The sequence below is a fragment of the Pelophylax lessonae genome (assembly GCF_965119305.1).
Source record: "Pelophylax lessonae genome assembly, chromosome: 5".
Classification (NCBI taxonomy): domain Eukaryota; kingdom Metazoa; phylum Chordata; class Amphibia; order Anura; family Ranidae; genus Pelophylax; species Pelophylax lessonae.
Window position 1 is genome coordinate 53,562,314 of NC_138772.1, and position 13,126 is coordinate 53,575,439.

Genomic DNA, 13,126 nt, shown 5'->3' on the forward strand with positions numbered 1-13,126 from the left:
TCAAATCATGGGTATAAAATTGGTAATATTTGGCAAATGCTGGGACTCCTCAAATCATGGGTATAAAATTTGCAATATTTGGCAAATGCTGGGACTTCTCCAATGGGTATAAAATTTGCAATTTTTGGCAAATGCTGGGACTCTTCCAATGGGTATAAAATTTGCAATATTTGGCAAATGCTGGGACTCTTCCAATGGGTATAAAATTTGCAATATTCGGCAAATGCTGGGACTCTTCCAATGGGTATAAAATTTGCAATATTCGGCAAATGCTGGGACTTCTCCAATGGGTATAAAATTTGCAATATTTGGCAAATGCTGGGACTCTTCCAATGGGTATAAAATTTGCAATATTTGGCAAATGCTGGGACTCCTCCAATGGGTATAAAATTTGCAATGTTTGGCAAAGTATTATTTACTATCTAATTACCAACTTGCAATGATAATAAATAATAATACATATAAATGATAAACTTTGCCTTCTTAGTTTAAATTTTTCAATTTTTTTAATCAATTGCACCCCAAATTTCAATGCCAATAAAGAACTATCCATTCACTTGTGTGCTGCTGGGTATTGTGGTTCCACAGCTGCTAATAAATAAAACATTGCTGTTTACCTGTATAAACCAGTATGTGGATGAACGTCTACTACCTAACTGTGTCTTTAATGATGCAGAGGAGTGCTGACAATTGTAGTTCCACAGGGACAATATCCTTATTAGTTAAATCAGCTGAACCCCCCCCCCCCGCCTCCTTGACTTGTGCCCTGTGGTTTGTGGAAGTTCCACAGCTGCTAACAATAAAATATTGCTGTTCAAATATAAAAATCTGTATGTGGATGAACTTCCATCCTGATGAATGCCATCTAGTTAGAACTGTGCTTTAAATGATGTGGGGAAGTGCTGGGACTGTAGTTCCACACTGGAAGTGAGCCAAGTTCTCTGTTCTAGAAGCAAACATGCTGCTTAATTTATATTCAAAACCTAATTATAATCAGGGAGATCATGCTGGAGCTCACGCTTCCACATTTCCTAATTATCTTCATATAGCATTGGTGTTTCTCTCACAGGCAGCAGTTTATATAGAACATTGAACTGTTTACATTAGTCCATGAGGCTGAAGGAGCTTACAGCTAGGAGCCCCTGACATACAATGGGGCAAGGTATAGGTGGAAGCTACTGTCCCTACATGTATATTGTTAGCCTTTGGAGAAAACCTTGCAAATGCAAGCAGAACCCACTACATGCAGAGAATGTCCTGCCCTCGTTGGGGATTGGACTGAGGACCCAGTACGGCAAGACCACAGTGCTATTGTCTTAGCTGTCATTCTAGCCTAATTACTTCTTATAAAGAGCCTTATTAATGTAGGCCAAAAAAGTACCACCTCTATACAAATATTCCCTAAGCTGGCATTGAGGACTCGTAACTCCATGTTCTGAGTATTTCCATGGTCCACGTATCTCCATGATCCTTCTGTCTCGATGGTTTCCAACAATCCACAAGCTCTAAAATATTTCCATAGACACTGTTTTTTAGATCTTGGTTAATTAAATTGCATATTTTATCAGAAGACCATTTTGTTTCTATACACTATAAAGCAGGGTTCCTCAACCAGGGCTCCATGAAACCCTAGGGCACACATGTCAAACACAAGGCCCGCAGGCCGAATCTGGCCCTCCAGGCCTTGTCAAGTGGCCCTTGCACCCTATTTTGCAGCCAGAACATGGTAGAACTCCATTCCACCACCTCCAGCTCTGGCCCTCCTCTCCCTGCTGTCACTTTTTAAGCACAATGGCTCCCGGAAGTAACAGATCCCAGCACACACTCATGACAGGGACAAATCTTGAGAATCTGAGTGAAAGAGCAACCTCTTTGCAAGGTGAGCAGAGCCGCCTACACAGGGAGGTACTAGAGCCAGGCCAGGTAGCAGAGAGAAATGCGAAAAAGCTTTGGGGGATTGGGTTGCACGCTGTGCATAGTGCACCCCTAAACCCTGCACTCTTTACATAATGCACTCCTGAACTGTTCACTGTGTATGTAGCGCACCCCAGATCCAACTGGCCCTTTAAGGGCAATCATAGTGCTTATGCGGCCCTTTGATGAAATTGAGTTTGACACCCCTACCCTAGGGTTCCTCCAGAGGTAGCTAGGGGTTCCATGAGCATTTCTTGCCTCTCAGGTAAGTTCCCACTGACACCATTAATCTTTTTAGCTGTCAGTAAGGGGGGTAACTTTTCTCAATGACCACAAGTGTAAGGAGCTTCCTTCCCACTGACCATCACACTAATGTATCATGACTTGTAGACATAGTCATTTTTAGCAGGGGTTCCCTAAGACCAGAACGTTTTCTCAAGGGTTCCTCTGTGTTGAAAAGGTTGGGAAAGGCTGCTATAAGGCTACATTCACATGTCAGCGTAGCGATCGCGGGCAGAATCACCGCGATTCTGCCTGCGATCCGGAAATCATTGCAAATCGCGGGATGCCTGTGTGTTGCCCGTGATTTGCAATAGCACCCCAAACGCTGTGCGATGTTGCCGCGATCTCCGCCTGCCGAATCGTGGTAACATCGCGCAAAAAAAATCGCGGGACGCATGACGCCCAAAAAAGGTACAAGAGCTTCTTTGGGGCATTATGCGTCCCGCAATTTTTTTTGCGTGATGGTACCGCGATTCTGCAGGCGGAAATCGCGGCAACATCGCACAGCGTTTGGGGTGCTATTGCAAATCACGGCCAACGCACAGGCGTCCCGTGATTTGCAATGATTTCTGGATTGCGGGCAGAATCGCGGTGATTCTGCCCGCGATCGCTACGCTGAAATGTGAACGGAGCCTAAAGTGTTATATAAAATAGCTGTTTCACATGCTCATAAGATAGAGAAAAGCAAACCTGTTTTGGAAAAAGGAAGGTTTTTATTATGCCACTGTGTGCAAAATTATCTCAGATTTTTCCAAAGAGAAAATCATTCCAGGTACAACTTTCCAAACTCAAATGCTGTCCCTGGAATAATGGGACATTTACTTATTGGGCTTATTTGGAGGAAACCTCACAAATGAAAGTAGAACTGAAAAACTTCATGCATAAAATGTCTTGTCCTTGGTGGGGGCTGAACCGAGGACCCAGTAAAGCAAGACCATAATACCATTGTCTTACCCATCATTCCAGCCTTGGTACTACGCGTGTCTGAACATGCCTGAACGCATCCCTACAAGGGACCTTACATCAGGAGCCCTATTGCTGCTAGCCAGATCTTGGCCAATTCTCTTTCATGTTTTAACAGCAGACCGCTTAATTTCCTTATACTATCACGTATATCATTATCAATGAATGCCAACTCCCAACTGTCAAATGTCAACTATAAATATAAACTGGTGTTCAGGACTTGTATCTCCATGGTTTCCAACAATCCACAAATTTTTAGCATTTAAAAGTATTTCCATTGAATCTGTTGCTAGTAAGATCTTGGCCAATTCTATTCCATATTTTTTCATACATACCCCCCCAAAGAAAGTAGAATAAAATAGTGAAAAGCAAATTTATTTTGGAAAAGGAAGGTTTTTTTTACATCCCTGTCTACAAAGTAATCTCAAACAAAAAAAATCCAGCTACAATATTTCGAAATCTAACACTGTCCCTGGAAATCAGGACTTTTACAACTTCTCAATACAAATATAAACTTCTCAATATAAATATACACTACTGCCTAACAAGACTGGTAACTCCATGGCTTCCAACAATCCACACATTTTCAGCATTTAAAAATATTTCCATAGTCTCTGTTGCTAGATCTTGGTCAATTCAATTCCATATTTTACTAGAGGACCACTTTGTTTCCTTACATTATCAAGCGCTATATAAAAATAGCTGTTTCAGCTTAAAAAAAAACAAAAAAAAAAAAATATATATATATATATATATATATATACATATATATATATATATATTTTTTTTTCCAATATATATATATATATATATATATATATATATATATATATATATATATATATATTTTTTTTTTAATAATTGTAAAACCAAACCTATACATACAGTATTCATTGAACCCCCTAAAAGACAGTGGAAAGCAAACCTTTGATCCCCACATATATTTAGTATTATAAAAATGATTTTCCTCTCTAAAAAAAAAAAACAATGGATGTTTAAAAGAAGTTGTGGAGGTAAACGTAACACAGGTAACACCTATACATATTTCTTAAAAACCAAAGAAAAGAGAATAGGATACTTAAAAATCTCTGAATCTTACATCAAATTAGGTTTCCAATACTTTTATTGAAAATATTAAATACAAAAAATAGAAATATTGGTAACATTGAAATCAGAAACTCAGGTTATCACAGTGTAGCATAAGAATATGTCAAAATAAGGACAATAGTTATCCAGGTAATCTTCTGAACCTTACATTATTTTAATATAAAAAAAAAAAAAACTCTCTAAAAAAAATGAATGTTTTACTTACAAAAAAAATCAATAATTATTAAAATTGGTCATAGCAGCAAATGTCACACAGGTCACACAAGTGGAAAAGGAAGGAATGTATCACAACGCTGTCTGCAAAGTATTTTGAACATTTTCTGGGACTAAAAATTCTAGGTCCAACTTCAAAATCCAGAGCGGTCCCTGGAAATTGGGGTGGAAAATGTAACATAAGTCACACATAATGTCGATGAATATAATACCCATACAAACACCTTAAAAAAAAAAAAGGAAAATCTCTGAGCTTTACATCTTTTCAATATTTAAAAAATAAAAAATAAAAATGTACTTTCTAAAAAAAATCAAAAATTATTAAAATTGGTCATAGCCGCAAACATCACATAGGTCACACATGTGGAAAAGGAAAGAATTGATCACAACGCTGTCCGCACCTTACATCTTCTTAATATATAAAAAAAATACTCCCTAAAAAAATGAATGTTTTACTTTCTAAAAAAAAATCAATAATTATTAAAATAGGTCATAGCAGCTAACGTCACACATGTGGAAAAGGAAGGAATTGATCACAATGCTGTCAGCAAAGTAATTTCCAACATTTGCTGAGACTAAAAAATTCTAGGTACAACTTTGCAAAATCCCGAGTGGTCCCTGGAAATTGGGGTGGAAAATGTAACACAGGTCACACATAATGTTGATGAATATAATACTCATACAAACTCCTTATAAAAAGAAAATCTCCAACCTTATATCTATTTAACATATAAAAAAATACTCTCTAAACAAATGAATGTTTAATTTTCTAAAAAAATCAATAATTATTAAAATTGGTCATATCAGCAAACGTCACACATGTGGAAAAGGAAGGAATTGATCACAATGCTGTCCGCAAAGTAATTTCCAACATTTGCTGAGACTAAAAAATTCTAGGTACAACTTTGCAAAATCCAGATCGGTCCCTGGAAATTGGGGTGGAAAATGTAACACAGGTCACACATAATGTCGGTGAATATAATACCCATACAAACTCCTTAAAAAAAAAGAAAGAAAATCTCTGAGCTTTACATCTTTTTAATATATATAAAAAAAAATACTTCCTAAAAAAAATGAATGTTTTACTTTCTAAAAAAAATCAATAATTATTAAAATTGGTCATAGCAGCAAACATCACACAGGTCACACATTTGGAAAAGGAAAGAATTGATCACAACGCTGTCCGCACCTTACATCTTCTTAATATATAAAAAAAATACTCCCTAAAAAAATGAATGTTTTACTTTCTAAAAAAAAATCAATAATTATTAAAATTGGTCATAGCAGCTAACGTCACACATGTGGAAAAGGAAGGAATTGATCACAACTCTGTCAGCAAAATAATTTCCAGCATTTGCTGGGACTAAAACTTCTAGGTACAACTTTGCAAAATCCAGAGTGGTCCCTGGAAATTGGGGTGGAAAATGTAACACAGGTCACACATAATGTTGGTGAATATAAAACCCATACAAACTCCTTAAAAAAAAAAAAAAAAAAGGAAAGAAAATCTCCGAGCTTTACATCTTTTTATTATATATAAAAACAAACTCCCTAAAAAAATGATACAAACTCCTTTAAAAAAAATCCGGAGCGGTCCCTGGAAATTCGGGAGGAAAATGTAACACAGGTCACACATAATGTCGGTAAATATAAAACCTATACAAACTCCTTAAAAAAAAAAAAAAGAAAGAAAATCTCCGAGCTTTACATCTTTTTATTATATATAAAAAAAAACTCCCTAAAAAAAATTATACAAACTCCTTTAAAAAAAAATCCTGAGTGGTCCCTGGAAATTGGGGTGGAAAATGTAACACACATCACACATAATGTCGGTGAATATAATATCCATACAAACTCCTTTAAAAAAAAAATCCGGAGTGGTCCCTGGAAATTGGGGAGATTTCGCTCACACAGCTCAGACTATGTGCAGAGTGCAGTAATCCGTAGCAACCTTTTTCCTAACCGACCCGTCTGCAGCACACTGACATGCGGTTGCTCTGGGTGACTGCACATCATGGTTGCACGGTTAGAAGCGAGGGTTAAAAATGGAATTTAAAGGGACTTACCTGATACGAGGATGTAGATGCAGCACTTCAGAAAGTGGCGTGTGCAAGAGAGGCGCTCCATAGAAGCATCCTGTCTGTGACTTCAGCTCCTGAGTGACTCCTGGAGACGACAGCAGCTGCTGCTGAAGGATTTGCCAGGCAAATCAGCAGAGAGCTGACAGCCTCCAGCCTGCCTCTTCCCTGGGGTGATTTGAATGTGCATACAGAGACTATAGGGGAAGGAACACCTGCTAAATGACTGTTTACCATGCACTGGTCGGGCCGGCTAATGGGGACTATTATTTGTTCCAGGCAGACTCCCTGGATGAAACCAGCCCACAGCCACCGGGGGTTGCTTAGACTCAGCCTGGCAGGCTTTCCACATGAATAGTTGTGATTCCTCGCCGCTTATCACAACGGCGCTGCTTTGTCGTCAGTGTAAATGAACGGCGAGCACTTTGGGGCATTGCTTATTAATGATTTGCTAAACACCTGCTGCTGGTTCTTTCTTCGCCCCAATGCCCATCGTAATGCCCCATTCACACCCGAGCGTAGCAGGAATGCGCGCTCCCTCTCGCACTTGTTTCGCGCGGTAACGTGCGTCGCGCCCTACGCACAACAAATGCCCCAAAGTATCTCCAGAACTTTTTCAGTCACAGGGCATTTTTTCTTTTTGTGCGCATTTGTAGCACGTTTTGTCGCCAAGTAAAACGCACGTCTGCTACCCACGCTTGGGGTGCAATCAATATTTAATGACACCACGACCCGTTTTCAACATCACATTTTTGTGTGTTTTGTCGCACGTTGACGCTACGTTCACAGCTATGCGCTTTTTTGTGCGTTTTCTGTTTTGCAGAAACCCTCTATGGTCCATTTAGCCTGGGATTACACCGGGGCGATGTGGGAACCAGCGCAATTCCAGTGCGGGTTACGGCATCGCATGTCTCGCGCATTTCCTCTGCGCATCGCTGGAGGTGTCAATACAAAATTAACGACAGCCACAGATGAGTTTGAAGATCGCAGTGCGAACTGCAGGAATCGGAATGCATGGGTTTGAACACCCAAGTGATCCGAATCCAGTGTGGAGTGAAAAAAAGAGTCCTGCGTCATTTTTGTTTAAATGTGATGCAAATTCAACCATACATTCTGTGTAGCTGAATTCGCATCGCATAGACATTACATGTGAGCTGCACAGCAATGCGGTGCGAATCACATGCGATGTCTGTCCCAGCCTTAGGGCCAGTTCACACCACATGCAGTCCAGTGCATTTTTTTCTGCATCAAAAATGCATGGATAGTAGGTTATATGGTTTTCAACTGCATAGTTTATAAACGGTTCTAAATGCACTGTAACACACATGTTTTTATTTAAGGTTAAGAAAAAAAGAGGGGGGAAAATGCACTGAACAGCATCAAAAAACGCACCAAAAAGGCCCTGGAAGGCATGAAGAATGTGCCAAAAACGCTCATGCAGAAAAGCATCTGGATTACATCTGGACTGCTTTTCTATAGTGTGAACTGGCCCTTAAAGCAGTAGTAAACTTTGTCCCTCAAATGCTGCTTCTTATGCTTCTTAGACCCCTTGTATGACCTAAAACTCGTGCGGTTTTGACGTGCGACTTTGAAGCAACTTGAAGCAATGCTTGTGTAATCTATAGACCTCAAGTCACATTAAAGTCAGACCAAAGAAGTGCAGGGAATACTTTGAAGTTGATGCGACTTGAAGTTGCGCAGATATGAATGGTACTCATGGGGTACGACTTGTCCTGCGACTTTGAAGTCCCAAGTAGCAGGACAAGTAGCACAAGTGTGAAAGGGACCTTAATAATGCCAGTGTAATAAAGCATTATAACACATTCTGCATTGTTAATAACCCCCTTCGGATGTTTCTTATTTTTTTTTTTCCAGGTGATTTAAAATTCTTGCTTACAAGGAGAAGCCGGCGCCACGCTAAGTAATGCCTTCCGAGTCCGCAGTGCCCTACACTTCCGCCCTTTCTGTGTTTCCTTGGCCCCATGGTACACATTCACATCTATGTGTTTTTCAGCTGGTGCGTTTTTGGAAAGGGCGGGGACTTTTTTCCCAGCAAATTGCGTTTTGCGTGTAATAGACTTCAATGGAGTCGCACCAGAAACTCAAGTGTTGCGTTTTTAATGCGTTTTGTGTTTATTTTTATTTCCCCTTTAAAAACTATTTATATAGCTGGTTGCTAAGGAGGAGTAGGCCGGGAAGCCAGCCACCGCACCCTTAACAACCGATGAATCATCAGCTGTCTGCGGGGTTCCCTGCTGACAGCTGACTGTGAACAAAAAAATTGCTGGTTTAAAAATTTGAGAAGAAAACAGCGTGGGGTCCCTCCCCCCACCAAATGCATACCAGGCTCTTCAAGTCTAGTATGGATTTGGAGGGGACCCCCATGCCATAATTTAAAAAAAATGGCTTGGGGTTCCCTCCCCAAATCCATACCAGATCCTTATCCGAGCATGCAGGCCGGCAGGTCAGGAAAGGGAGGGGACTCATCAGTTGTTAAGAACGGGGCAGCCCGGTTCCAGGGCTGCTCCTTAGCAACCAGCTATATACAGTGTTTTTAAAGGGGGGGGGGGGCAAAAAAAACATAAAATGCATAAAAAATGCACGCAAAAACATATAAAAAACACAGGTTTAAAAACGCACCGCAAAACGTGCCTGAAAAACACATCAAGTGCAGCCCACATAGATGTGAACCTAGACTTAGGAAGTGCACAGGTGTGAATGCAACCTAAAGCCCCGTACACACGTACCGATCGTCGGCCGACGGAACGTCCTACAAATGTTCGCGGCTGGTGTGTTTGTTGTTTGTCTGTTGAAAAGTGCTCTAAACTTGCCCAGGACATTTGTCTTCCGACAGAAAATGACGTCACTACGTTCCACGCACGTTCGCCGCTACAAGAGAGGAAGTGAGTGTTTGGCCGTGACCCTTCTGGGCATCTCGCGCTGATTTCGGTAGCATTTGTTTGGTTGACGACATTTCGCTATTTTCCGAGACATCGTTCGAGAATTTATTATGGCGACCGTGAATTCGTCCGTTGCTGTCGTTAGTGTTGGAGTTTTGGCTCTGAGACGACGTACGAGCAATAGGAAGAAGAAGCGGACCTCCTGGACGAAAAATTGGTTGCTTAACCGTGATCAATTTTCTCATATGTCCTTGCTGAGGGAGCTCCAGGAAAATAATCCTGATGACTTCAGGAATTATTTGAGGATGACGGATCCCATCTTTTACCGTCTTCTTGCCCTGGTGTCCCCCTATATTCTGAAGCAGGATACTTGTATGCGGCTTGCAATTACTCCTGAGCAAAGGTTAATTGCGACGTTGAGGTATCTTGCAACAGGGAGAAGCCTGCAGGATCTGAAGTTCACCACAGGCATCTCCCCCCAAGCACTTGGAGTCATCATCCCTGAGACCTGCTCTGCCATCATCAAGGTCTTGCAGAAGGACTATATCAAGGTATGTTTGATTTTTTACATTACATTACATGTATTACTAGTTTCACCTGAATTATGATGTTTTTGGATGTACAGCAATTGACACAGGCCATTATTTGTAAACTACCCTCTGTCCGCATGCACATAGTAGTAAAGATGTAGATTATCTTTAACCATTTGTAAAATTACCCACTAACCACCCCACCATTCTCTCCTATGTGTCCCTAAACGCATTGCCTGTTAACAGTATGTCGAATTTATCTAATTTTATTGCTTTCCCTCAAACAATTATTCCTTGGCCAATGTTTTAGTACCTAGTTAATGATTTATCTAAAATACATCAGTCCATCCATTCCCACCTATGATTCTGTATGTTTATGTAATGATGTTAAAACCTTCACTGACCACAAGCCCTTATTGATGTATAAATGCCCAGTTTTACTTACCCATCCCCCACCCACATGCTAAATCTCAAAGTCAGCATATACCAAAGCTCAAGTTCAGAGGTCTTCAAACTATGGCCCACCAGTTGTTCACGAACTTCAATTTCCATCATGCCTAGTCATGTCTGTGAATGTCAGAGAATTACAAGGCCTCATGGGATGTGTAGTTCTGCAACAGCTGGATGGCCGTAGTTTGTAAATCTCAGCTCTAGCTGGTGAGTATAATGGGCCATACACACTAGAAGATTGTCAGAACAATTTATCCTTCCGATTTACCAAAACCAAATAATATGAGGTCCAACAAACACTTTCAAATCCTATGCAATCTGGTAGGCCCTTGCACTACATAGAAAAGGTATATCTGCACGAAAAAGTCTTCAGAGAATCTTCTAGTGTGTATGGCCCTTTACAATATAAGAACAATAGGAGGTTGAAAATAAATGTATGTAGATGTTACATCCCCATATCCAAACCTTTGCCTTCCTGTTGTATATTTTTTTAGCAAGTTGCATAAGGATTTAACAGACAACTGTGTGTGTAATTAATAATGTGATGTGCTCAAGCACTAATTTTATTTTTTGTATTTTTTCCCCACAGTTTCCTTCAAACGCAGAGCAATGGCTGGAGATTTCTGATCAATTTCTGGAGAAGTGGAATTTTCCCAATTGTGGGGGTGCTATTGATGGGAAGCACGTCCGCATTGTCCCCCCTCCGAATTCCGGCACATTTTATTATAATTATAAAGGTTTTTTTAGTATAGTCATGCTAGCCATAGTTAATGCAAACTATGAGTTTATTTTTTTGGATATTGGCAAAAATGGCCGCAATTCGGATGGGGGAGTTATTGATCAGACGGAGTTCGCTCGTCGTCTAAAGAACGGCACTCTGAACCTGCCATCCAGGGAGCAAACTGTTGAGGGTATGAGCTTTGTGTTTATCGCAGATGAGGCTTTTGCGCTTGGGGAGCATCTCATGAAGCCCTACCCTCAGAGGAACCTCACCCCAGACCAAAGGATTTACAACTACCGGTTGTCCAGAGCTCGCAGAGTTGTGGAGAATGCTTTCGGGATAATGGCCAACCGGTTCCGGATATTCCTGACGTCCATAAACCTGGCACTGTACAAAGTGGATAATGTGGTCTTGTGTTGCTGCATTTTGCACAACTTCCTACGCAGGAATGCACAAAATTATGTATTGCAGCAACTGGATACTGACCCTGCTATGCCAGGTACAAGTGGAGAGGCCCAACCTTCTAACCAAGTGGAGTCCATGCCGTCAATGGAAGTTGGACGGTCAGCATTGGCATCACACAGGGCCCGTCAGATCCGCCAGGAATATCTGGACTATTTCGTGGGGAGAGGAGCTGTGTCCTGGCAGCAATCACTGTCACAAACACATTAATCTTGTTAAAGATTGGACACACAAGATAAATGTCAGAGATATATTATTTTTCAACACATTAAACAAAAATTGCAATGATTCTGTATTGTGGATTATAATCATTTGGGCACATATGCCAAACACAATTATTTGGGTTAATCATGTGTTATATATGTGTGACTTTGGAAGGGTTAATACATTCATCAGTGTGTTTCTTGACTGTAGTCTCTCACCAGCTGATCCAAAGTGATGATGGCCATGTGTTATTTTTTAGCCAGTGGTGTAAATACAAGGGCCTTCTGCACCCCACAAAATGTACACAAACCCTGTCACATTGAGAACTAGGTCACACCCAAGGTTCATCTAATGTCACCTTACATTGGTGTTCATTGTCCAGAAGTTGCCCATACTATATATTTCAGATAATACATTAGGGTATTAACAAAGTACCTACATCTGTTATGTTGTGTTCATTTATGACATCCTTCTCACTGCCCACCAATGTTAGGATATGTCAGTGTTATGTGAAACTTGATCATTGTTCATCTCAAAGTGTTGTATATATATAGGTAATGGAAAGTGAACTAGAGCAACGAACAAGCAATACACTATAGATTACACTGATCTCCCTACACTGATTGCTACTGGCAATATCAATGCCATATTGAATCCTAGGACTGCTAGTACCTTGAGTGTTGAGTCACACTTATGCGATGCGGGAAGTCTGCGACTTTGCAGCCTTCCAGCATTGCATAAGGGTGACCCGCCACTTACTTTTTCCACAGGATTGTATTCCACAAGTGTTAAGCACTGTGCGATCCAATCCAGATACATCAGAAATAAAGGGTCATGTGCGACTTGTATGCGTGTTCAGTGCGAATGTAGCCATACAAAGTGTATGTCTCAATTCACACTGCACATCTGATGGCATGTAATATCGTAGCGCACTGCTCCTTTATTACATGCGATCAGATGTTCATGCGAAAATCAGCTATACAGTTTGTATGGCTCAATTTGCACTGCACTCGCACAAAAGTCGCACATGATGCATTTATTCAGCCGCATCAGGATAGGATCGCACAGTCGTTCAAACTTGTGTGATCCGATCCTGTGTGAAATGTCAGATCGCACTGTGATATGCGTTAAAACTGGGGGTATCTTTAACATTTCATTGACACCTCCAGCAACTTGCATATGGCAGTGTCCAAAATGCTTTCATTAACATGTAAATATGTGAATAGGACAGCCATCATACATTTAGTGCTTCTTTACACAGCTTTAGACCTCGACCCCCCAACGAAAGTCTAATAAAGAATT

General features: G+C 40.6%; 1 protein-coding gene across 1 annotated transcript in view; it reads right to left on the bottom strand.

Annotated features, from left to right (window-relative positions):
• The window catches only part of HEPACAM2 (HEPACAM family member 2), a gene marked incomplete at its 3' end in the record, with an annotated part of 163,726 nt that extends 156,809 nt beyond the window's left edge, over nt 1-6,917 (bottom strand). Inside the window, exon 1 of the mRNA XM_082257810.1 lies at nt 6,546-6,917. Coding sequence (XP_082113936.1) covers nt 6,546-6,606 — 61 coding nt within the window. The 5' untranslated portion in view covers nt 6,607-6,917. The remainder of the gene's footprint in view (nt 1-6,545) is intronic.
• Nucleotides 6,918-13,126: the final 6,209 nt, after the last annotated feature.